The sequence below is a fragment of the Vombatus ursinus genome, unplaced genomic scaffold (assembly GCF_900497805.2).
Source record: "Vombatus ursinus unplaced genomic scaffold, bare-nosed wombat genome assembly UNPS02014812.1, whole genome shotgun sequence".
In the NCBI taxonomy this organism is placed as follows: Eukaryota; Metazoa; Chordata; class Mammalia; order Diprotodontia; family Vombatidae; genus Vombatus; species Vombatus ursinus.
The window spans coordinates 26,361,100-26,385,897 of record NW_020954590.1 but is presented as its reverse complement, the minus strand read 5'-3'; the positions used below and the strand labels follow the sequence as shown (position 1 = coordinate 26,385,897).

General features: G+C 36.6%; 1 protein-coding gene across 3 annotated transcripts in view; it reads right to left on the bottom strand.

The window, feature by feature from the left end:
- LOC114054065 (zinc finger C2HC domain-containing protein 1A-like) overlaps positions 1-23,843 on the bottom strand; it is a 54,570-nt gene extending 30,727 nt beyond the window's left edge. For all 3 annotated transcript variants that reach the window (XM_027877142.1, XM_027877144.1, XM_027877143.1), the window contains exons 1-5: positions 23,762-23,843; positions 14,405-14,481; positions 11,967-12,083; positions 4,100-4,241; positions 1,035-1,183 (exon numbers count right to left, since the gene is read on the bottom strand). In XM_027877142.1, the coding sequence (XP_027732943.1) occupies positions 1,035-1,183; positions 4,100-4,241; positions 11,967-12,083; positions 14,405-14,481; positions 23,762-23,777 (501 nt within the window). In that variant the 5' untranslated portion in view covers positions 23,778-23,843. The remainder of the gene's footprint in view (positions 1-1,034; positions 1,184-4,099; positions 4,242-11,966; positions 12,084-14,404; positions 14,482-23,761) is intronic.
- Positions 23,844-24,798: the final 955 nt, after the last annotated feature.

Sequence of the window (24,798 nt, the reverse complement as noted above, 5' to 3'; positions counted from 1 at the left end):
TAAAATTTATTATTTACATGAATTTTCTATGATTATTTTACTGCAGTCTTCTCAGAGGATCAAAGGATCTAGAGTGGGAGAAGGCCTTAAAGGGCATATAGTCCAACAGCCTCAGACTATTAAGCTGTTCAAAGAAGGAAAAAAGAAGCTGGTATGCTGTCAATTTAAGAGCTGAACATAGGGAATAAAGCTGTAAAGGGATTAAAGGTGTAAAGAGGTGACAATTACACATCTGGGTACTACATTTTAAAAAGAAGACAGATAAGCCAAAGATCTTCCAGAGGGGATCAACCAGAAATGCAAAAGACCATTTGAAAGCCTGGAGACAATAAGGTTCAGAAACCACTTGATAGTGTAGAAGAGAGATTAGATGTATTATTTGACACCACAGGACTAAACTAGGAGTAATGAGTAGAAGCTGAAAAGAGGCAGATTCAGGTTTGCTGTCAAGAACTACCTCCAAGTACAACGGTCCGCTCAGGAGAGAATGAGCTCCTCCTTTTGAATGTGTTGTAGTAAGAGACTTTTTGAGCTATTCACTTACTCTACTATGGGCCCTTTCAACTATGAAATTCTTCTTCCGTGAACATTTCACTTTGTTTTTTTCTAAATCTGTTTCTCTTCTTAATCATTTTTTTCCTTATGCCTCCTCAGCACTATCACTTTAAATATACTTAGAATCAGACTTTTAGAGTTGGAAGGATCCTTAAAGATCATTAAATCCCAGGCCAGTGAGATTTCTCTTAAATTACAATACCAACCTTCTTAAATTAATTTAATCTAATTTCTAAAGAGCAGGTAAAATGTATGTAAATGCCCTCTGGAACATAAGCTCACTACTTTGAACTCTATGCAGTCTTTCCCATCTGTCCCCAGAAATGGTTTAATGGTTAAACCAACAAATCCCCTTAATAAAAGGATTTGTTCTGTGAAGTTTGGATTCAGTCAAAGGGCAGCACTTGAGGATCTAGAGTGCCACATGTGACCTTGAGGCTGCAGATTCCCCACCCCTGGTTTAACTCATATCATTTTACCTGTGCTCGAGAAGTTGATTTTCCTTTAGTATCAGTAGAAAATTTGCCTTTGTTACTAATACGAGCAGCTTGTTCCTTACAGAAATTAATATGTCTGTCAGCTGCATTTTCATTGAATCTCCTCTGGCAATATGGACACTGAATGTAATCTAAAAGAGATATAAATACAAAACCAGATTAATTGTATGTGAAATGAGTGTTAAATTACAACAATTATATATATTATATATGACATGTATACATATATTATGCATTCACAATACACACACTATAAGATACTAAAGGTGAGCAGGAAAATCTGCTAAATTATAAATTGCCAGCTTTTTCATAGTTTTATTTTTTAGCTGACAAGCCATAAGATAAGCCATGTCTGTCCCCATTAAGGAAGACCTTGGATCAGACAGCTGCTGAATTCCAGCTTTTCCCTACCTCAACCTCACCTCAGCTAAGAGGGAAAGGGGAATAGAGAGGAATAAATGGAAGAGATGAACAAGAATCCTCACACTACTATGGTACTGATAAGTAAAGAAATGATACTTTTTCTCTATTTGTCTCACATTCTGACACGTGGCCTCAAGGTCACAGGTTTCCCACCCCTGGGCTATGACAACCTTAATACAGTAAAGCTATTCTGATCTTAAGTGGCCTGGGGCTGTTTCATAAACCTGTTAAGGTCCGGGTCACCATCACAGACTTGGTGGATACTAACAAAAATGGTGCATCTTCTATCTAACTTCCCTGCCCCCTCCAATGCCCACAACTAACACAGTGACAGCATGCTTGTTCATCTTGGAAAGATTTCAATTTCATACCTTCCACTCACTTTATTTCTGACATGTCCACTACTCATTTCAAACTTCTCAACAACCCATTCTCCTCACTCTCCTACTTGTCCCTAGCAAGTCAAACTATTGCTTTCTACAACCTACCATTCTCAAACTGAGGGTCAGACTGAATAAACCAATTTTATAATAACACCAGACTGCCTACCATCAAAGATAACTTTTTGTATTGTTGACTATATTTTGATAATTAAATGCATGCTTCCTTTCAAAAACATGTAATGTTATCTCCTTAATTCTTAGCACCTATGGTGCTTCATACCACTGTCCCTGTAGCCAAACAGTACCTGAAGAAACTAGATGACTGCTAAGCCTAAATCATAATAATAGCTAACATTTATATAGCATATTAAGAGTTGGAAAAATACGCATTATCTCCTCTGAGCTCCACAACATTCTAAAGACTAACAACTTTAGATACTATCCCCATGTTATAGATGAGGAAACTGAGGTTCAAAGAGCTTAAGTGAATTCCCAAGATAACAAACCTAATTTCAGAGGTGGAATTCAGAGCCCAGTGTATCCTGGCACCACATCCAGTACTCTTTCCATGTCATATGACCTTTCAGGCTACTGACCACAATCACCAACTCTCTGCAAACCCTTGTAGGTCAGAGATGAGGTACAGCTATCAACTTTCACAACAGATAACACTACTGGAAACTGAAACAAAGAAATAAGTAGTGAAACTCAAAGCCTTTTAACTGAAGCTTCCTGACCCCAAGAAGATCATAAACCCAGCCTTTCAGTAGTCATGGGCCCAAAAGGCACAGAAGGCAACATTTCCCCAGTTCTGAAAACAGATCTACCAGTAATAGGTAATAAAGAAAAGTTTGCAGTTTAATTCCCAAAAGCAGGGTAAATGTAATACCTAGTGCATTAGGAGGCTTGTGGCTCAAATATAAATGTGAATCAATCAAGAACTTCCACCCCACTTCCCACCTAACTTAACCATTTTTTCTGCCAGAACAGTATTTCTTATCAATCCTGACACTCTGGGTATAAGGAACACTACAAACAAGGGGAACATGCTTAGACCTCCAGAGTTGCCACTACTACAAAATATTCATATCTTTGAGTAGTAGTAGATTTAAGTGGCATACATATACAAGAAATGACACTACTAATCATTAAATGAACAACTACCACGTCCTGGATATGCATGCTCCCAAATCTGGTTTCTCTGTGCCTTTGAATCCTAGATTGAATTCTCTAGTGACAATTCCTGTACTTTGCCCCTGTTTTCCTCCTAGGTGGACCTCTATGATAATTTAACTTTTTTAACTTAACCCTAATGGAATTTTTAACTTAATCCCTAATGGAACCCTGAAATCCTGCTCAAGATTCCTGGGCAATTTAGACATATTCATACCCCTGATTGCACACAGCACATAACTACCTTAAACACACAATAAATTTCAGAGAATTACTGAGTCACTTGATTCTACTGGCAAACCTCTTTAGACAATCTAGATCCTCTGAAAGAGAAACTATTAGAAAGAACCATGCTAAAAGGTAAGCCACTATGTAGACATGAGTGAAAACTTTGATGGCAAACTTGCTGTGTCAAGATGCTTGCTCAAGTAAACCAAAGAAAAACCTCACTTTCATGGCATTTTTATATACTTAAAGCACTGCAACATTTGGCATGTAGTTTTTGTCAGATTATATAGACTGAAATTTGATTAAAAAACACCAGCTACACATCTGTTTCATTGTGGAAGATAAACAAAATGTGGGCTATTAACACTTTAAATTAAAGTATTACACTAATAAATTCCCATCACAAATGAAATTTTTTTCTCTCATGTTTTTAACTTTATAAGTAAAATTAATATGAAATATACCTTTTCTGTATTAGGAAGAACTGAAACAATGGGGCATGCATATATGTAATCAATCACATTTTAGATAAAACAACTTTAAATCCATAGCTAAAGAACCTGAAGTTCTTATCTTTAATAGTTTGAAGAAATTTCAGAATGAACTCTTACTATATTAAAAGTTAAAATCAAAAGCTGAAATTATAAAATTGTATACTTTCCCTCTTTTATAAGCTGAATCACAACTATGCTATAAACTTGGGCTGTTTCCTTTGAAGTAAAAATTATGATTTATCAGTCCATGACCACCATATTAACAATGTAATAGCAATAAGACATGTGTATGAGTATCTTTCAATAATCCCCTCATTTTGACATATGTCTCATCAATATTATATACCAGGATCATAAGAAGGTGGAGGTGGTGGTGGAAGTTTGCCACCCTCTTTAAGTGCCTGATCAAGTCCTTTAGCTGCCCTTATGGTGGCAATGAATTCTTCATGTTTTCTTCTCCAGTTAGACTGTTTCTTTGGAGGTTCTGGCTAGAAAGAAATTTTTCAAAAAATAATGAATAACAAAAAAAAATAATTTTGCACACTGAAATGAAAATTAGTGGTAACTTCATATTACTTTCAAAATTGTATAATTGACATTTTCCTAGGTTATGGGGGAGGGGAACTTTTATGGAGAGCATTATAGAGGGTGTCCCAAAAGTCTCAGTAGAGTTTTAAGTTTATTCTAATAATTTAAAACTCCACTGAGATTTGTGAAATACCCTGTACATGCATGATATTATGGTAACCTTTCATCAAATCCTCCATTCATAAATGAACATAATACACAAATACTATATTTTATCTATCTAATAAGACACTGAGTTGAGAAAGTTTTAAAAAATTAGTATCATTTGGCTGGAACATCAACATCTAGTATAAAGTATTTTTTGTGTGTGTGTGTGTGTGCGTGTGTGTGCGCACGTGCGCGTATACAGAGAGATAGTTACTATCATTCTTTTTTTCTCCAAATTAAAAGGCAAGGTCTTTGAAAAAGTTTGGGCCATTTCAAGAAACAATTTTGCCAACTAATAAAATATTTTTTAAAGTATAGGCAGTCAAACCTTTTGTTCAAGTCACATTTTGCCACTAAGTTCATTCCATACTATTTAATAATGTTGCCTTTACCAAACATTCAATGCTTTCTTCTGCTTTCCCAGCTGAAGAGGACAACTGTACATGAGCAGTTAGGCTTTACCTTACTACAGCCCATGGGTTTTGAGGAACCTATTTAATCTAAAAGGGGAAACTGCTGGTTTATTATTTCTAGACACTTTATAGCAACTGTTAATGCATGCTGATACAATAAATGAGTAAGACTTGCACTTAATGGTTTCTTAATTTATTTGCTTCTGGATCAGGAAATATTAGAAGAAAAAAAAAGTTGAGCTACATAATGACAGAAACTTGGTGTATTTACTCCTCTCTCCACCTCCCACCCCACCACAACTGATTGTTTTCCCACATTATTAACATGCTTAGAAAACTTATTAAAAATACTGCTCAGGAAAAGATTTATTAACTCAAATACAATTTATTAAGTTTTTTTTGTTCTTTATGGATGTTAACCATTCCTTAAGTTTTTAACTTGGAGAGATTTTAAACCTACTATTTTGCTTGGCTATAGTTGGTATGACAATACTAGTACTAGGGAGAAGTTACAAAAGAGGTAGCTTTCAGTTCAATTAAGAAAGTTTCATGACAACTGAAACTGTCCCAAAATGGAATAAGGTGCCTTGTTGGTAAATGAATTCTCCATCACTAAAAGTATTCAACCAGAGGCTAAATGACTATTTTTCAAGAATGTTGCAGAAAGGATTCATGCTTTCAGAAGGAAGAGGCCCAATTAGATCTAAAGCTCCCTCATCTAATGATTACATGACAGAACACAGGTTTAAAAGAATTTAGTATTTTTTCAATAAAAAGTACACTTACTTATATATTTTCTAAAAATAGGTTTTTATTCTGAATTTAGGAAAAAAAACAGAAAAGGGAAGCTTTTCCATATACAAAATAGAACAGATGAAGTATAAACATAAAACTGTGACTTGCCTTTCAAGTATATAATGAATTCAACTTATTAAAAGCTGTCCTGATCATCTGTGTTTCCTGCTGAATTTCCTTCTATTTGCTTCTTTGCATTCTTAAATTCTTCAATTGACCCTTTTACTTTTCTTGACAATACTATTGGCTAGTTCCCCTTTCTATCTCGAAATACTAGCCCCTCCCCAAATTAGAAGAGCAAAAAAAGGAAAAACAAAACACTTCTAACAAATATGCATGATCAAGCAAGATCCACACAAGGGTCAGGTACAAAAATATACATCTCATTCTACAATTTGATATCATTAAATCTCTATCAGGAAGTGGGAAGCAAGCTTTATCATCTGTCCTCTAGAGAATTGGTTGGTCATTGCATTGATCATATTTCTGAAGTCTTACAAAATTTGTTTTTTCTTTACTATAGTTATGATTCTGTTCACTTCATTCTGCATAATTCTATGCAACTCTTCTCATATTTGCCTCAAACTATCCCTTTTATTATTTTTTAAGGCACAACAGTATTCCATCACATTCACATAACAAAATTTGTTTAGCCATTCCCCAACTGACAGACATACCCTTAATTTCTAGTTCTTTGCACAACAAATAAAGTTGATTTAAATAATTTTTTTTTTACATATGGGTCTTTTTTCCCTCTTTCTGTGATCTCTTTGGATATAAACCCAGTAGTGGAATAGCAGGGTAAGAAGACATGTACAATTTAGGGACTTTTGGGTTCAAGTTTCAAATTACTTTCGAGAAAGGCTGGACCACTTCACAGCTCCACTAAAACTGAAAAAGTGTAAATGACATCCTACAGCTCCTCCAGTAATTTGTCAGTTTTCTTTTTAATTATCTTTGCCTATATAGTGGAAGTGAGTTACTTCTCTAATTATTAGTGATTTGGATAATTTTTTTTTCATAATGCTCTTGACACTCTTTCATTGTGAACTATACATTCATATCCTTTGACTATACTTGGTAATACTTATGAAATATTGTTCTTTTTATTGGGAAATTTCCAGCAAAGATTTCTTACCAGTTAACTGTTCCTTCTGATTTTTGCTGCATTAATTTTGTTTGTGCAAAAAATTGTCAATTTTAAGTACTCAAAACTGTATATTTTATCTTTGTGTTGCTCTCATGTCTGGACATGCTCTCTTGCTTTAACCCCTAGTAACAAAAGTATTTCCATACATGCCCCTCTAATTAATGTGACCTTTTATATCTAAATCATGTACATTTATCTTGACCTATAATGTGAAGTATTGATTTAAACAGGGGCATCCTTCTATAATATACAATCTTGATACCTTGATATTCAAAGCAGGAAGAAACAAAGCAGAGAAAATTACTATGTAATAATATCCCTATTGAATATTGATGCAAAAAATTAGTTAATATATTAATGCAGAGGCTTCAACAGTGTATTTAAAAGATTATATACTAGACCAAATTGGATTTATACCAAGAATGCTTAGTTGGTTTAATATGATAAATATAAACATAATAAGCCATACTACTAATAGTAAAAATAATATAATTGTTAAGTTGGTGAAAATTTTTTGACAAAACATAGATTTCTATTAAAAAGACTAAAATGCATAGAAATAAACACATTTTTCCTTAATATGATTAATAGTAACTATCTAAAACCAAGGTCCAGAATTATTTGTGAGAAATTATAGAGCTAGGTTTCTTAATCTGAGGATCATGAACTTGATTTTTAAAATACTTTGATAAATGTATTTCAAAATAATTTATATCCTTTGTAATTTTATATATGTTATCTTATGCATTTAAAAATATTCTGAAAGGAAGGTCTATAGACTTTGCCAGTCTGCCAAAGGGATCCATGACACACAAAAAAGATTAAGATGCCCTGTTTCAGAAGCCTTTCCAATAAGAACAAGGACAAATAAAGGATAGGTCTTATTACTATTCGTACTCAATCTAGTGCTAAAAATTCTAGATGTAGCAGTTAGACAAATGATTATGCATTACTGAAATTAGCTTTTCATTGTCAGTATAATGATCTCTTTAGAGAGCCATAAAAATCAAAAATTTCATTTTTGCATAATTTATTTATTCCTGGGATTAACTGCTCTTTGCATGTTTGATAGAATTCATCAATATGTCCATCTGGTCTCAGGATTTTCTTCAAGAGCTCATTTGTAGTTTCTTAGATTTCTTTCTGAAATTGGATTATTTAAATTTTCTACTTCCTAATTTGTTATCTGGGTATTTTTTTTGTAAACATTCATCCATTTCATCTAAGTTATCCATTTTGTTGGCATAAATCATTATTGAGAATATTCTTCAATTTTCATTTCGTGTGAATTACTTTTAATTTTTGTCTCTAACAATTTGGTTTTCTTTTCAAAAATATTAGTTACTCATGTATTGTATTAAGCATTTTTTCATCAAAATCTTTTTATTTATCAAATCAATGGTATTTTAGCTTTCATTTTTGTCAATTTCTTCTTTGATTTTCAAAATTTCTATATTGGTGTTTAGTTGGTATTGCTTTTCTAGTTTTGTTTTGTTTTGTTTTGCGGTTTATGTCTAATCTGTTGATCTCTTCTTTGTCTTTTATGATGATAAAAATAAATTTTCCAAAAGGCTTGATTTGGCTTCATCTCAGAAATTTCGCTATGTTATCTCATTATTGTTATTTCTTTGAAGATATCTATTGTTTCTTTAATTTCTTCTTTGAACCACCAATTTTATAATATTAAATTATTTAGAATCAAATCAATTTTAATCCTTTTCCCAAAGATCCTTTATTTAATAGCTCTCTTTAATATATTTACTGTGTTGTGATCATTAAAGAACATACTTAACATTTCTGCTTTTCTGCATCTTAGTGAGATTTTTAATACCCTAACATATGATTAATTTTTATAAAGTTATCCTACACAACTAAGAAATATGTATACTTCATTCTACTCCCATTCAGAAATCAGAGTTCTATCCTATGTAACTTTTCTAAAGGTCTACTCAAGTCTGTAACTTCTTTGTTTATCATTTTGTTAGATATGTCTATGGCTGGAAGAGTACACAGAGGTCCCCAACTATTATAAGCTTTATTAAATATTGCTCTCTATAGATTAACTTTTCCTTCAGGTATTTAGATGCTTTCATTCAATGGATACATATTAAGAACCGATAATAATTTGGTGTTTATGGTTCCTTTAAATACTTTCCCTGTTTATCCCTTCCTTTTAATCAAGAATATTTTTATTGTGCCTTCTCTGAGATGATTACTACCTCTGTTTTTTGTTTATTTGAAGCATAATAAGTGCTGCTACAGCCTTTTAATCCTTTATGAACATCCTTGAAATGTTTCCAGTAAACAACATATTATTATTAGATTCTACTTTCCATGAGCTATCTATCCTTTATCATTTTATAAGTGAGTTCATACCACTGACATCCACAGTAATGATTTTAAATTGTTTTATGTCCTTCTATTTTATCTTACTTTTTACCTCTCCACATCTCATCTCTCATCCCATTGTTTACAAAAAAGGTAGTAAGAATGTTCTTGACATTAATAAGCAATATCCTTCTACTCCACTTGCCCCTCTTCTCTTTTCCTTGAGTGGACATCAATTATAGGATTTTGCCATTTCTTTCTTTGCCTTTAATCCTCTCTCCCTGCTCTCACCTGTTTCCCAACTGAATGTCATTTTGCTACACCAAACTTTTTGCAAGTGTTTTCAACCCTCCTCTGTCAAATTCGGATACAAGTAAACTTCATGTGATGCCCACTTCTCCCATACTTTCTTCCATGTTTATATAGTTTTTCTGGAGTACACCAATTATTTGAAACATTAAGTTCCACATCTCCTTTCTACTCCCCTCTTACCCATGTATTTCTTTTATCCTCTCTCTTTTTTTTTTTTTAACCTTAAATTAAGACCACTGAAACAGAACAAATTCAACCCCAGGCTTTGTTTGTATTATTTACTCTTTCTATGATTCTTGAAGTGAAAAGGGTTCTGGTGGGACACTCATTTCTTCTCCATCTATTAAAAGGTAATACAGGAGCAGCCAGATGGAGCAGTGGATAGAGCGGTGGCCCTGGAGTCAGGAGGACCTGAGTTCAAATCCGGCCTCAGACACATGATACTCACTAGCTGTGTGACCCTGGGCAAGTCACTTAACCCTGACTGCCTCACCAAAAAAAAAAAAAATGGTAACACATACCCATCATATAGTCCCTTCCAAATGCTCCAATGTATTTACCTTACTAGGTTTCTCTTTACTCCTGTGTTTTATATTTCAAAGATTCTATTCAGGTCTGGTCTTTTCATCAGGAATTCCTGGAAGTCCTCCATGTCATTAAAGATCCATTCTTCCCTCATCCATTTTTCCCTTGTAGGACCATACTCAGTTTTTCTAATATAATTTTTGGTTATAAGCTTTTTGTAATATTGCGTTCCAAGTGCTCTTTTCCATTATAGTGGTAGCTGCCAAGTTACATGGTCCCAATTGTGATTTTTTGGTGTTTGAGTTCTTTCTTTCCAATGTAATTTTGTCCTTAACCCTAGAAGCTCTGGATTTTGGTCTGAAGTTGCTTGGAATTTTTATTTTAGAATTTCTTTCAAGAGGTGATAAGTGGATTATTCTTAATTTTACTGTGCCATCTGGTTCTAATAAGTCTTAGCAGTTTTCATTCTGATTTATTAAAATATGGTGACTAGGCTTTTTTTTGTTATTATTTTTCAAGACAATGTTTCTTAGATTATTTTTACCTTGACCTATTCTGTCGGTCTGCTATTTCTGAGAGGATTTGCACTACATTTTCTTTGATTTCACTGTCACATTTCCTGTTTTCTGATGAGTCATTGATTTGTGTGGTTCATTTTAAGTTCTGAGGGGTCTATTATTTGGTTAAGATTTTCTAATTCATGTACTAATCTATTTATTCTCCTTTCAATTCTTTCCTTTATCGTCTCATTTCATTTAAATATCCTTTTTAAAAACCTCTTCAAAGAATTCTAGTAGACTTTCTGGCCATGACATTCCTTCCCCCAGACTCTGTCCATAGAAACTATTCAGTTTCTCTCTTCCTCCAGACTTGTTTTGTGAACTTCCTCCTATTCACAAAGCCTTTATCATCAATATTTTCTTTAGTTTATTCATATTTCCGGCTTTACTTCCTGAATTAAGACTTTTTTCATGATTTCCCCTGCATATTTGGATAGGGCAGTAGGCTCATTTGCTCTCAATGGGTATTGTCTGGGGTCCTGCCATTGGCCCTTCCCTTCTGCTGGTATTTGCTGTGCACAAAGTACTAATAGGCCCTATGTTTGTTGGTATCATCTGGGTACAAAATGCTTACCTCTTGAAGGTTATCAAGAATGGCTCACATCAGCTTGCCACAAACTTTCCAAGCCTCTTGAATACATAAACTTATTGCTGCCCATTTGATAGCAACTTTGCTGGCTAAACCATGCTGGGTCCCCGCCGCTGAGGCACTCCAACCTTCCTTCTGATCTCTGTGTCTGGGATGTATTTGATCCTGCAGAGGCTTCCAGGTTGAGCACTGCTTTTGGAAGCCAGAAAGTTCCCATGTATTTTATCTGCACTAAGCTCAAGCCAGCTCCTCTTGCTGGGCCTCATCTTTAATGCCTTCAGAATTCTGGATGTCCCCCTTTGCCAGTTTAAGCTGGATGAATGTACTGACTATAGCATCTTTCTTTTTTTCTTAATTATTTTTTGGCCTGACAACTCTTCATGTATCTTTTATGATGTACATTTGGGAAGTGAGTTATTCTGCTCTTATTCACTCTGCAATCTTAACTCGAAACGTCTGGTTATAATCTTAAAGTATATTCTTCATATCCCAGAAAAAAAGATAGTTTCATTCTCAAAAGGTATAGTCTATGCCATTTAATTCTTCTCCAGATGATCACGGATTTAACTACATTAGAAAAATTAAAGAAGAAAATTTCTCTTCTTCCCAAGCCAGAGCAATAAGATACCACTTTTGAGGACAAGTCTAAGATGTGGTTTTCCACTAAAAACCATTCACCAGACACTGGATTTAGAAATTCTATGGATATTGATATAAGCATTTACATGATCAGTACAACGCTGGATACATACTTTGGAGTATACACTCCTTCTCTTTAGGTATTATTCCAAACTTTATATATTTACCCGAGGTTTAAGTGGTTTTACTGTTGGAATATCAGTTCCTTCAGCCCTTTGCCTGCTTGAATCAAAGGCCTTCCGTTTTTTAGTGGCAGTTTTCTGACAAATTGGCCCATGCTTCTTCTGTTAGAGGAAAGAGAAAACACAGTGCATCATTTTATTTTCAATAAGGAATAATATAAGCTCTTGAATTTTTAGCCAAGCTATTTTAAAGGAAAAATCTCAATGTATTTATAGCAACTATGAAAACATAGTTTATGTTAAAATCTGAAAGACAGTAGTGAGCAATGATAACACATGCTTATGTTTTAATACATACTGAAACTCCATTATTTAATCATTATTACTAATATCAAACATATACATTGTATTTTTTTCTTATTCAATTTCCTATGTCTTTAACATATCGAGTTCCCACAGATCACATCAGCATTTTTTGCAATCTGTATTCGTCCCTACACTAACCCCACTACTACTGCAATTATAAACTGCTTTAACACCTTCCATTGTAGTTCTTTTTGCTCTAGTTCTTATCCTACCCTTTGAAAGAAACTCAGTGAATGAAATGGAAGTTGGAATAAAGTAATTATTACATTCTTAATGAGACCTGCAAAAAGAAAAATTGCATACTTGTTTTTAGCCAACTTAGGTGATTATAGTCAAGAAAGGCTATCAAAGGTCTAGCATGGTAATTTGGCCATAATGAATTGAGATACTGAAGAGCTCCAGAACCTTTTCAGTATTAGAGAATCTCAGAATAAGAGTTTGACCTGTAGCATGAATATATACTACATAATCCCTGACAAGTGGCCAGGTAGCTTCTCACAAGAATAGTGAAGAATAATATCTCATAAGAAAGTCCACATGCTTAGATAATTCTCATTGTTAAGAAGTTGTTATGTGAAACTAAAACCTGTCTCAACCTAATTTCTACCCATTAGATCTCCTCTCTAGGATCAAACAGATAAGCCAAAGGATCATATGATTTTGAAGAACTTAAGATATCAGCTAGTTTGATGCCCTGAATATTCCAAAGTCACAAATTTAATAGGCAGCAAATAAGCATATGAACCCAGTCTGACTTCAAATTCAGTGCCCTTTCCATTAAATCAAGTTGCCCTTCTTCCAAATAACAATGTCTGAAATATTTTAAGACAGTAAGTGATTATGTTCCTCTTGAGTTTTTTGTTGTGGTGGTGGTTGTTGTTTTGTTTTGGCAAAACATCCCTAGTTCAACTTGAATGTCAACTGCCTAGATGCATGACTCAATTTACCTTCTTCTTCTTGGCTTCAAGAAAGTAAGGCAGCAAAAGGATAAGATTCAACACAATTTTAATGGGGTGGCTAGCTGCACTGGAACATTATGAGAGCCATACTCAACAACACTTCCTATGCCTTGATTTTAGTAATTAACTGTAGTTAAAAACACCCCCATTTTCAATAAAGATTCTACTGCTATTCTAGTTATCCTTATTATAACGCTTAACTTCTAGGACTAGAATGAGAACCTTGAAAAGAACTGTACAAAATTAAATGAAAATTACCTCTGGCATCACAATTATGGTTTTCTGATAGATCTTTGTTTTATGTTTCCCCTGCTTGTAATGTTTTCCTTCCATGTCTAAGAAAGTATTTTTTTAAAAGTAGTTTCATCAAAATCCATTGTACTGTGGAAACCACTTAATATGCTAAATAGGATACCTTACTGAATGACTACCTCCTAAAACTATGCCTACCAGATAACACTTACTTCAAAATCTTAAATCGAGTAATTTAATACTATAGGCCTTCGTTTTCACTTGTAAAGATGGACAGAATAATAAAACCACTTTTCAAGGTTAAGACTGAAAGAGCACACTTATTTTTGTAATTACAAAGAACAAAGACAGCAGCAAAGGGGTTTCAATGGAAATGAAATTAATCAATGCCAGCAATACTTTCTCAAAACTGTTTCATTGTGAAATAGGTGAAATTTATTGTTTACATATTCTCTCTTTCCTGAAAAGGTCCTCCCCTTTCTCCTCCCTGATGCTATCTACCCTGCTCACTCTGTTCTTCTTCCCCTAGAATTCTATGATGCTTTTCACTCTTATAGAATCTCGATCTCTGCTAGCTGTCAACTAATTTATTCACTGCTTTATTAGATATTTATTAATCACTTAGCATTTTCACTTCAGTACGGAACTCCTTAAGATTATTCAAAAAACAAAAGGTATGAAGCTCAAATAGAATATTGAATAAATGAGGTTAACTGGTATAAGTTGTCCTTTCTAGCATCCCATCCACCTATCACACTATGGAGGTAGTTCCATACAAAGCTGGTGTAGTACTTCAATGAATCCATGATTTCATCAACATAGATATTCCCTCAATCAATGTGGATTCCAACACATTGCTGGCTTAATAAATGCAGATGCAAACAGGCAAATAATCAATGTACTCACTAAGGCAACTGGAAAGAAGGTTCTTCCACAGATCTTGCATGGTAACAATTCCCCAATTTGTACTACACTTCCATTTTCTAAAAGAAAAAAAAAATCAATAAACAATTTTCAGTTTTCTTAGCTCACAAATTAAACTATGTAACCCTAAATCTTATTTATTACTAAACAGCTGTTAGGTCAATAAATTTAAATTCATGAAGCTCTGTGAAAAATCTTAGTTATTTAAATTTTAAAATCCTATATACAAATTAATATCTGCTACCCACAATGTACAATATCCAATTATTACAGTGATTTAATCATTCAGACCAAATATGAAAAAGTCATAAAAATTCAAGGACTATAAAATGGATCTTTCTAAACATAATCTTCTTCAATTTATATTAACCTAAGGTTATTTTTTTAAATGAAAATATCAAGGACTTGAACATTACCAAAAAGCCATATATTCCCAGGTACTAAGCTACCCCCAACTTATAAATGGAACTAAGTTGGACTATGAAACAAGTTAACCCTCTCAGAACACAATGCTCTAGGAAAATTTAAAAAAAAAAAAAGCACTCTAGCAACCTAAAAGAAGTTTCCCAAAGTAATTACCTAAAAATAACAGTTTTGGAATTGAAAATCTTACACTGTGCTGTATATTTTAATACAAGTATTTTGCTTTAAAGATAACCTAGTTTTCCATGCAAAATGCATTTACATTTACAATTATTTTACCATCACATAAATAATATTAAGAAACTCTAATCTCCACAAGATATATTCTACAAGTTGTCATTCACTTACTCAGAAAACAATCTACAATGTAACATGTATCTAGACTACTCAAATTTTATTATTCAAACAACTGTTACCTCTGACAATAACATTCATCGTATATTAGAATTATAGTATCTAACCATATAACTTAACTTTATTCCTAAATAATTTTTTAAAAAACCTGTCATTCTATAAAAGGTTAGAACAAAAAGAAATTTTCTATTTTCTCATCAATCTTTTAATGTGTACTTACTAATATGATTTTTCTTGGTTTGTTATGTTAAAATAAAGTTGAAGAAATAATTGATTTATGAAATACCACTAATTAAATTTTAATTTAAAAAACAGTACAAATATGACAGCCTCATTTTAAAGCATCTACTGAGTTCCCCCAAATCCAGTGGAACCAAATAACAGCCACTAACCTAAATTCAAATACAGTAAGCAAAGAACTATATTTACTTCTAATTTCCCTAGTACTTCAAGGCCCTATTTTTTTTTAACTGATACTGTCATATCTATCACAAAAGACTGAGGCCAGTACCGTGAAAGTTAAGCAACACAAAATACAAAAGCCAGGGTAAGCTCTGCCTGGTTCTTCCTTCTCCAATAGCAGAAGGTAGGTTATTTGGGGAGAGCAACTTCAGCTACCTGGATCATCTAACTCCATTAACAATCCAGAAAGCTGAAGTTGTTGCTGACTTTTATCTTGAGGTAGAAGTGATGGACTACAGTGTCAGCACAATATTAATCAATGAAATACAACCTGTCATATAATCTCTACGGTTTTCAGGTATTCTTATATTCTTTCCCCCCTCCCCCTACAAAATCATAATAATAATAATAATAATCACCAACACATTCTCAAAACCATAAAATTCTATTAAAATTGTATTATGTGTAAGTGTTTAAAGACAACTATATGAAAGAGGGATAGGGTCTGGAACTGTAATTTCATTAGTACAGGTGAGGGAACTCCCTCTAACAGTGCAGGTCAGTATCTTCTCTATAATTTACAACTTCTGAGAGTTGCCTGGAGCATTGAAAGATTGAGGGTCACACTAACAGTATGTGTAAGAAGAACCTGAATTCAGGTGTTCCTGACCATGAGACTGATACTCTAGTCACTATACCGCACTATGTTTTCCTACACATAAAGTTCAAGCAGGTTATCTTTGCTATGTTTAATTAAGAAATGGCCAGAGTTGCCCAGATTTCTCATTTAATAGAATTTTTAGTATACATGTGTACACTGTTCACTTAGACTATTAACTGAGACATAAAAATAATGGTATCAAATGAGGTGTTACAATGGTGGTTAAGCCAAGCTCTACCTTAAATATATCTCAAGAGTAATGAGATCTAAAATGAGACAGCCTAATCTTTATACATGATACAAAGGACCACATAATATGAATGACTGCCCCAACAACAAGAGTTAAATACCTAATAGTGCACTACTCAGTATGTCAGTGAGTAATAATTACTCCCCTTTGCTCATAAACAAGCTCTAGAGTTCTACAGAATCCCAGAACTACCATATGACTATAGTTGATCTTTTCCCTGTGGAAAAATCATCTAGGACAAGAATGTTCAGAGAGAAATTAATGAGTAAAAGCTCCACAATTTTTCTCTACTCCAGGCCTGATAATTCCTTTCAAAAAGGATACTTCACTGGGCAGGAGAGAGTTCACAGCATTTTATCATAGCATAAAACTCCTTAGGTATACAAAATTCTGCATAGCTACAATTGGGTGATTCTCCTAAAAAAAAAATGAGGAAGAAAGAAAGTATGTTCTGCTACAATTTGAGTGCTAATGGACATAAGATTAGCATTTCCTAACAAATAAAACAAAATTAACAGTGTACCACTAATGCCAGAAAATTTTCAAACAACCAAGCTCAAAAATGTGACCTATTATTATGAATTTATCCTAACCACATTATTGATGCTGATGGGAACCAATGTAGTTAGCAATATCAAAACTTGAGTTATAGGTGTCAAGACATCAGGAAACACTCTTTTCCAGAGCTAAGGCCCAGCAAGCAAGCCGTGTCTTGGACTTGGCATAACAACAATCCTTTGCACTCACTGTCTGGATGATCTCACTCTGGCAAAATGTAGTTTTGACCAGCACCAGATGTTCACCGAGGGATTTATGATTTTCATATTAATCAATAACTACTTAGATTTGTTAGGCACAGTGGATAGAGCACCGGCCCTGAAGTCAGGAGGACCTGAGTTCAAATCCAGCCTCAGACCAAACATTTGACACTTACTAGCTGTGTGACCCTGAGCAAGTCACTTAACCCCAACTGCCTTAAAAAAGAAAAAAAAAAGAAAAGAAAAGAAAAACAGATTTGTTGGAGCTCCCCTATTTCCCAGGAGATTCTGGCCTGACAGGTAAAGCTACAGTTGAAGTGCTGCAGCAGAAAGTGATCAATTACATCTTCTAACACTCTGAATAATTCCTGTGCTTGTAACTCCTAAATGAACCAAACCAGGTGCTACACTCCTGTTCCCACCATGCTAACTCTGGTTCTGTACTCCACTGAATGATTGCAAAGCTCAACAACCCTTAAGACCTGAGACAATCAACTTGGGGCTGTTCCCGCAGGACCCAAGAACACCTGTATTGCCCTAAAAATGCCTGTATGCATGGCTTGTCATGTGAACTGTTTACTTGAGACCTATGAGTGACTGTGTCGGTCCCGCCTTTTTGTGGTTTTCATGCTTAAAAACCCTACCCCTGCCACAAGCCACAAGCCCTCCTTTTCAGGAGGACTTCAGTTTGCAAACCTGTTTTTCCTCACTTTGAAATTAGACTTTTGTTTCATTCCTGACTCTCCTGTCTCTAGCCTGCTTTGTTCAGCTCTGGCCACCCACAGGTTAGAGACTGGTTCTAGTCTAGTTGACATAGGTTTTCTTGAAATAGTATTTAAAGATATGAAGGAAAATACCACTATCTAAAAACTTTAAAAAATCACAATCTATACTTAAGAAATAAATTAAATAAGTTTTAAAATAAAGGACAGCTAGGAGTGGTGTGTACACATATAATCCCTGCTACTAGGAAGGCTGAGGCTGGCATCTCTTGAGTTCAAGAGTTCTAAATTGCATTGGGCTAAATCATGGAGTGTCCATAACCACATTCAGAGGCCACCAGGTTGTCTAAGGAGAATCAAATTGGCCCAGTTATGAAGGAGAACAGGCTAAAGTTCCTGAAGGGGAAACGAAAGAGTGAAGCGAAAGAAATGAAATAATATAAACCCAGAATACTAAGCACTGACTACCTCCATGGAGTTGCCAGGCAACTGACAACTCTAGTGGCAACACAAGCGGACAATTTTATATTATATATTAGCCTTGCAACTCATTTCAGCATAATTAGATGAGGAGGTACAATGCTTCTTTACAACCTATGAGTCTAGAGAAAAGCAAAAGTTCAAAGGTAGACAGGAAAGGGCAGCCTGGGGTTGTATCTTCAAGACTCAAGAGTGGGTGGCAATCCCTCTGAAAAATCAGCTAAATTGAAAGGATTCTTGGAAGATGGTGAAATAAGTCAGAAAACTTTAGGCTCTACAAATTTCCTCCACAAAAAAAAAAGACAGAACATCTCCTCAAAGTGAACATGGAGCAGCAGAAATAAACAAAAGTTAAGGTAAGGCAGTTGTCCTCCTAAGGCAATATGAGAAGACCCCAGGAAACACTGGACCTCCAGAGATAGAGGCTTGGCCTGAGTGAAGTGCAAACACCTCCAGGCCAACTCCAGGGAATCAATAAACAACAAGTCCTGGGGGCAGCTGGGTTGGGAAGCAGCCTCAGCCTCAGGAACTTTCACCTCATGAACAGTGTGGGGGTTGGAAGGCTCAGTGGTAAGAGGAAGCACCTTCCTCTGTCAAGGGACACCAAACACAGCTGTACTGACCAGATGGGATCCAGGTGCTGTTGTGGGGGGGAAGGAACTGGCACATACCTGGTGAGTGGGGTGGAGCAGCGGGGCATGGACCCTGCTGGCAGTTACAGGAGAGCAGCATCTCTGGTTTTGGCTCCAGGGCAAAGAGAACAGTTGAAATTTGCAGCCTCTGGAGGGACCACAGGGAGCAAGAGCTTTTCCAGGACATTGTAGCTAGGGGCCCCAGCTTTATAGATGGAGAGGAGTGTCCAAGGCTGGGTCCCCAGACAGAGCTCAAAAAATAACAATAAGAAGGACCTGAGGCCTGGGGCATAATTCCCCATACCTTCGGACTAGAACCTGAATATCAATAATAAGCTGCTAAAAATTAAAAAAAAAAAAAAGAATAAGCAAAGGAGAAAAAACCCAACCAGAGAGAGCTACCATGGAGATAGAGAAGATCTGGTTCATATTCAGAGGAAGATAGTGGGTCTTAAAAAGTCACTCCTTTTTCAATGACCAATTTCAAATGGTCACAAGCCCAAAAAGAGTTCTAGGAAGAACTTAATAAGGACTTTAAAAATCAACTAAGAGAGACTGAGGAAAAATTAGGGGAAAAAAATTAGAGCAATCCAAGAAAAATCAAGAAAATTATAAAAAGAAAGTCAACCAACTGGAAAAAAAGAATAAAAAAACTTAAGGAAGAAAATAATTCCTTTAAAACTAGAATTGGGCAAGGGGAAGCTAATGACATTATAAGACACCAAGAGATAATAAAACAAACTCAAAGGAATGAAAAATAGAAGAGAATGTGAAACATCTTTTCAGAAAAACTGGAGAACAGATCACATAAGAATAGTGAGACTACCTGAAAGTTGCAATCAAAAATAGATTCTTGATACAATATTACAAGACATTATCAAGGAAAATTGCCCTGAAGTTCTAGAACAAAAAGGTAAAGCAGAAATAGAAAAACATTCACCAATCACCACCTGAAAGAGATCCCAGAAGGAAAACTTAGAGGAATATCATAGCCAAGTTTCAAAGTTCCCAGGTTAAGGAAAAAATATTGTAAGCAACAAGAATAAAAACAATTTACATACTGTGGAGCTAAAATCAGGTTTACCCAACACCTAGCAGCTACTACTTTAAAGGACTGTATGTACTAGAACACTATATTTTGTAGAGCAAAAGAGCTGGGGTTATGAACAAGGGTAACTTACACAGCAATGTTAAGTATACCCTAAATGAAAAAGAAAAATGGACATAACAAAATGAAAGATTTTCAGGCATTTGTAACAAAAAGAACAGAACTTAATGGAAAATTCAACATATAAGATCCAGGAAAAATTTAAGGCAAATATTAAAGACCAATTACAAGGGACTCAATAAAATCAAACCATTTACTTCTTATATAGCTGAAAATGTCATCAGTACTCTTGTGACTGTCATCATATCTGGGTAGTTTGAAAGAAAAGCTTGGGCTGAGCTGTGCATGATAGGGTGATTCTAAAAAAATAAAACTGCTAGGAAGAAACAGAAAGGAGTAATTACCTCATATAAATGAGGCATGGAAGGAAGGCTTGATAGAGAAGCATGAGAAGGGACTGGTAGTGCTGGAACCTTACTCTCATAGGAAATGCGTTAAAGAGGGAACAGTATATACATCTAGAAGGGTATAAAAGTCTTCTGTATTTAGAAAGAAGAGGGCAAGGGGATAGGATAAGGGAAGGACTTTTAGAAAGGTTTTAGACTAAGAATTAGGAGGAAAGAGGGGTTAAGGGTGAAACTCATAGAAAGACAGGTAGATTAAGATAGAGGGTGGGGGGAGAGAATAAAGGAGGGACTCTTATAGGGGTGGGTAGATTAAAGCATAGGAGAGCAAGGTAGCTGGTAGAAGTAAATTAGAGGAGTGAGGAGGGATAAGGTAAATAGGGTGAGAAGGGTAATGAAGAATAATAATTTAGAATGTGAATGGGATGAATTTACCCATAAAACAGAAACAGCAGAATGGATTAAAAATATTAATTTAACACTGTGTCACTTTAAGGAAACACAATAAAAATAAAATACACACAGATAAAATAAAAGGCTGGAGTAGAATTTATTATGTAAAAAAAGCAGGGAGGGGCAGCTAGGTGGTACAGTGGATAGAGCACCAACCCTGGATTCAGGAGGACCTGAGTTCAAATCTGACCTCAGACATAACACTTACTACCTGTGTAAGGCCGGGCAAGTCACTCAACCCCATTACATAGCAACAAAAAAAAAAAAAAAAAAAAAAAAAAAAGCAGGGATAGTAATCATGATCTCCAAGTTAAAGCTAAAATAAATTCAATTAAAAGAGAAAAATAGGGAAACTACACTATGTGTCACCAATATTATTCAATATTGTTTAGGTTTCATTTCTCAAATATATAATGAACTTTGTCAAATTTATAAGAATATGAGTCATACCCCAATTGATCAAGGGATATGAATGGCAGGTTTTCAGTGAAAAAAATCAAAATATATATGTGTATATATAGATAAATAGCCAGAGATATTTGAAATAAATTCTCTAAATCACTACTGATTGAAGAAATGCAAATAAAAGATATCATTTTACACCTTTCAGATTGGCTAAAATGACAGATGCCCCTCAATTGGGGAATGGTTAAACAAGCTGTGTGTGTATATGATTGTGATGAAATACTACTCTGATACAAGAAATGATTATCTGGTTGATTTAGAAAAACATGAAACGACTTGTACCTAAAAAGAAAGATGCTATCCACCTCCAGAGAAAGGAATGGCAAACGGAAATATGCATAGTACAGTCTTTGTGTGTGTGTATGTGTGTGTGTGTGCATAGAAATGCATATATATATTCACATTTAATTGTAGCCTTCTCTGGAGGATGGGGGGAAGGTGCAGCAGAGAACAACAGAAAACCTAGAAGGAAGCACAGAAAGGCTGGGTAGCTTTAAAACAATGTGTTGTATTTATTACATAGGTTTTCTTGAAATGGAAATTTGTTTTATATTGAATCTTCTCTTATGTTCCGCACTTAAAAAGGTTTTTCTTTTCTCATTTTGTATTTAAAAAGCAGCTAAATTCACCAGAAGACTGAACACACTCTCGGTGATGAACTGGAGGGTGTGGCAAAGATTTTAATAAATGCTCTGGTGGGTGCTGTGTCACTGAAGGGAGAGCCTGTACCAATGAAATCTGAAAGATTTCCAAGTATCAAAGTTGTGATTTTAGCTGTTGAGAACTAGTAGCGTTCTGCTCTTTTAAAAGCATAACTTTAAGATTTCAAAAACTTTAAAATATTAAATTATCTCTCAATAATGTTGACCATGCAAAATAAAATTTTTAAAAATTAATCCATAAAGTTTTTTTTTTTAAATCTTACATTTTAGTATCTTAAGTGAATAATCACCAGCATCCCCTATTTTACAGACACACTGGAACAGTTAAGTGATCTGCCAATTAAACTACAGGAAAAAAAAAAAAAAGAATCTAGAACTCGATAGGTAAGTCCTAATGTATTACTCCTGGCCACAAACAGAATTTGGTTTAAAAAAAACTACTTTGCTTTTAACATTTTCTGCATTCTTCTTCAAAGTGTTTATATTACACACTTATTTGGCATAGATATGACTGTAAGCAGGACAAATGAAGGAAAAGCCAAGAAGCTGCTAGATTAAACGGAAAAATTTGTTCTTGGATGAAAGAAACTCTGCAAAATAATTCACATCATCTCATCATAATACATTTTAGTTGCCCTTTGGCATATTGAGTATTCAAGGGGAAAAATCATTTTACTCTGCATTTCACACCACAAAATTTTTCCCCTTTTGTACCACGAGGCCAATCTCCAAGTTCACACAACTCTCCCAAAACTGATGTTAAACTAGGCAGAAATAAGGAACAGAAAGAGGCCCCAGGGCCGAACACCTTTTAAAAGTCAACTGTACAGCTGCTATTGATCAAAATCTCCGAGGAACCCAACTTTCTGGTTTTCGATGAACCGCCCCCATGCGGGGGTGTCGGAAGGACAAGTGAACAGAAATAACAAGCGGCAGAAGGGCAGTAACCTCGGCCGCCCAGCCGCCGCTGCCCTGGGTCACCTCGGACCCGGGGCCGGGGCTCCAGGGCCGCGCTCGGACATTCTTCGGGGCGCGGGGGGGGGGGGGGGGGGGGGGCGGCCGTTTTTTTGTTTTTTTAGGGTTCCCAAAACAAACGGGCCCAAGCAAAAAAGCGGAAGGGGGGGACACGCCCCACGGCGGCCGCGGAGGAGGGGGAGGAAGACAATGAAGAGTCCAAGGGGGGGGGGGGCGGGGGGGCTTATTGAGGAAATCAAACGCACCGAGACCACCACGGGCCGGAGGAATGGACGGACGTACGGAGGGACATAACTGGGGACGGGCGTGTCCCGGCCGGAGAAGAGGGGCACAAATCACAGCGGAGGAAGCCTCGGAGGATGCCCCAGGGCTGCGGGACTTCCCCCGGGCAGGGGCTCAGGGGCTGGGGCGGGGCCGGGAGAAGGTGCGGCCGCCGGCCCGCCCCGCGCTGCCCCCTCTCCCCGGCTCCCCCTCCCGCCCGCCCCAGACCGAGGCCGGGGCCACCCCGGGCCCCGCCTCCTGAGCCCCCAGGCCCCGGGGTCGCTCCGGACGGGGGCGGCCGTTCCCGCTCTGCCCGGCCTCTCGCTCACCTCCCAGCCCCTCCATGGCGCCACAGGCTCCTGCTCTCGGGCTCCGGCTCCTCCAGCTCTCGCCGCCGCCGCCGCCCAGGCTCCTGCTTTAGCAACGCGGCCGCCGCCTCCCACCCTCTAACATCCCCCGCTCCCATTGGCTCAGGAGCTTCCTCCGAGGAGGGGGGAGAGGGGCTTGGGAGACGGGAGACGGGAGGGGGAGGGGGAAGGAGGAGGAGGAGGAGGATCACGCCCCCCCCACTCTCTTTCTCCATCCCTCCTCCCTCCTGGGCGCCGTGGTCATTTACCGCCCCTTGGCCGCTAGATCCCGGCATCTTTTCCACCCCCGCCTGAGCATCTGCCCAGTCCACCGTTCCGTTTTCCACTCTTCAGAGCCGCACGCCCACACCCCTGCCCCCCAGCTCCCCGCCTCCTTCTTCCCTGGACACCCTGATGCCCAGCCCCCTTCTCCCTTCTCCCCCTGCCCTGTACACATACCCCATGCCCCCTGCTTCCCCTCCACAGGACACCCCCAGCCCACCAGACCCAGCACAGCCCACATCCTTTGCATACCCAAGTCACCGGCTCACACCTGCTCTCCAGCAATTTCTATTACTCCTCTAGATTTTTGCCACTTACCTTCTTCTGCCTCCCCATCCACCCAGAAAACTTAGAAGAAAAAACCAAACCTGCAGCCATCCGTATACCCACCTTACATTTTGCCAGTCAATCTCATATTCTGCCCATAGCCAAAAATGAAAGAAAGGATATTTCTTAAATCCTTAAAACTGTAAGAAAAAAAAAAGATGGGGTTTTTATCCAGAGTAGATCTTGGTAATGATCTAGTCGATCCCCTTCCCCACCTTCACCCCCCTATTTAAGATCCCGAGAAGGGAATGGGACGATGGCCCCAAGATCAGGAATGGAATTAGTCTAGATGGGAAAGGATCCAGGACTCCTCATTCCTAGTCATATTCTAAACACAACACATATCAAAGTACTGAATTTGCTTACATCCTACCTTAATTAGTCCTTAGTGTACTTTTTTTCCCCCATAA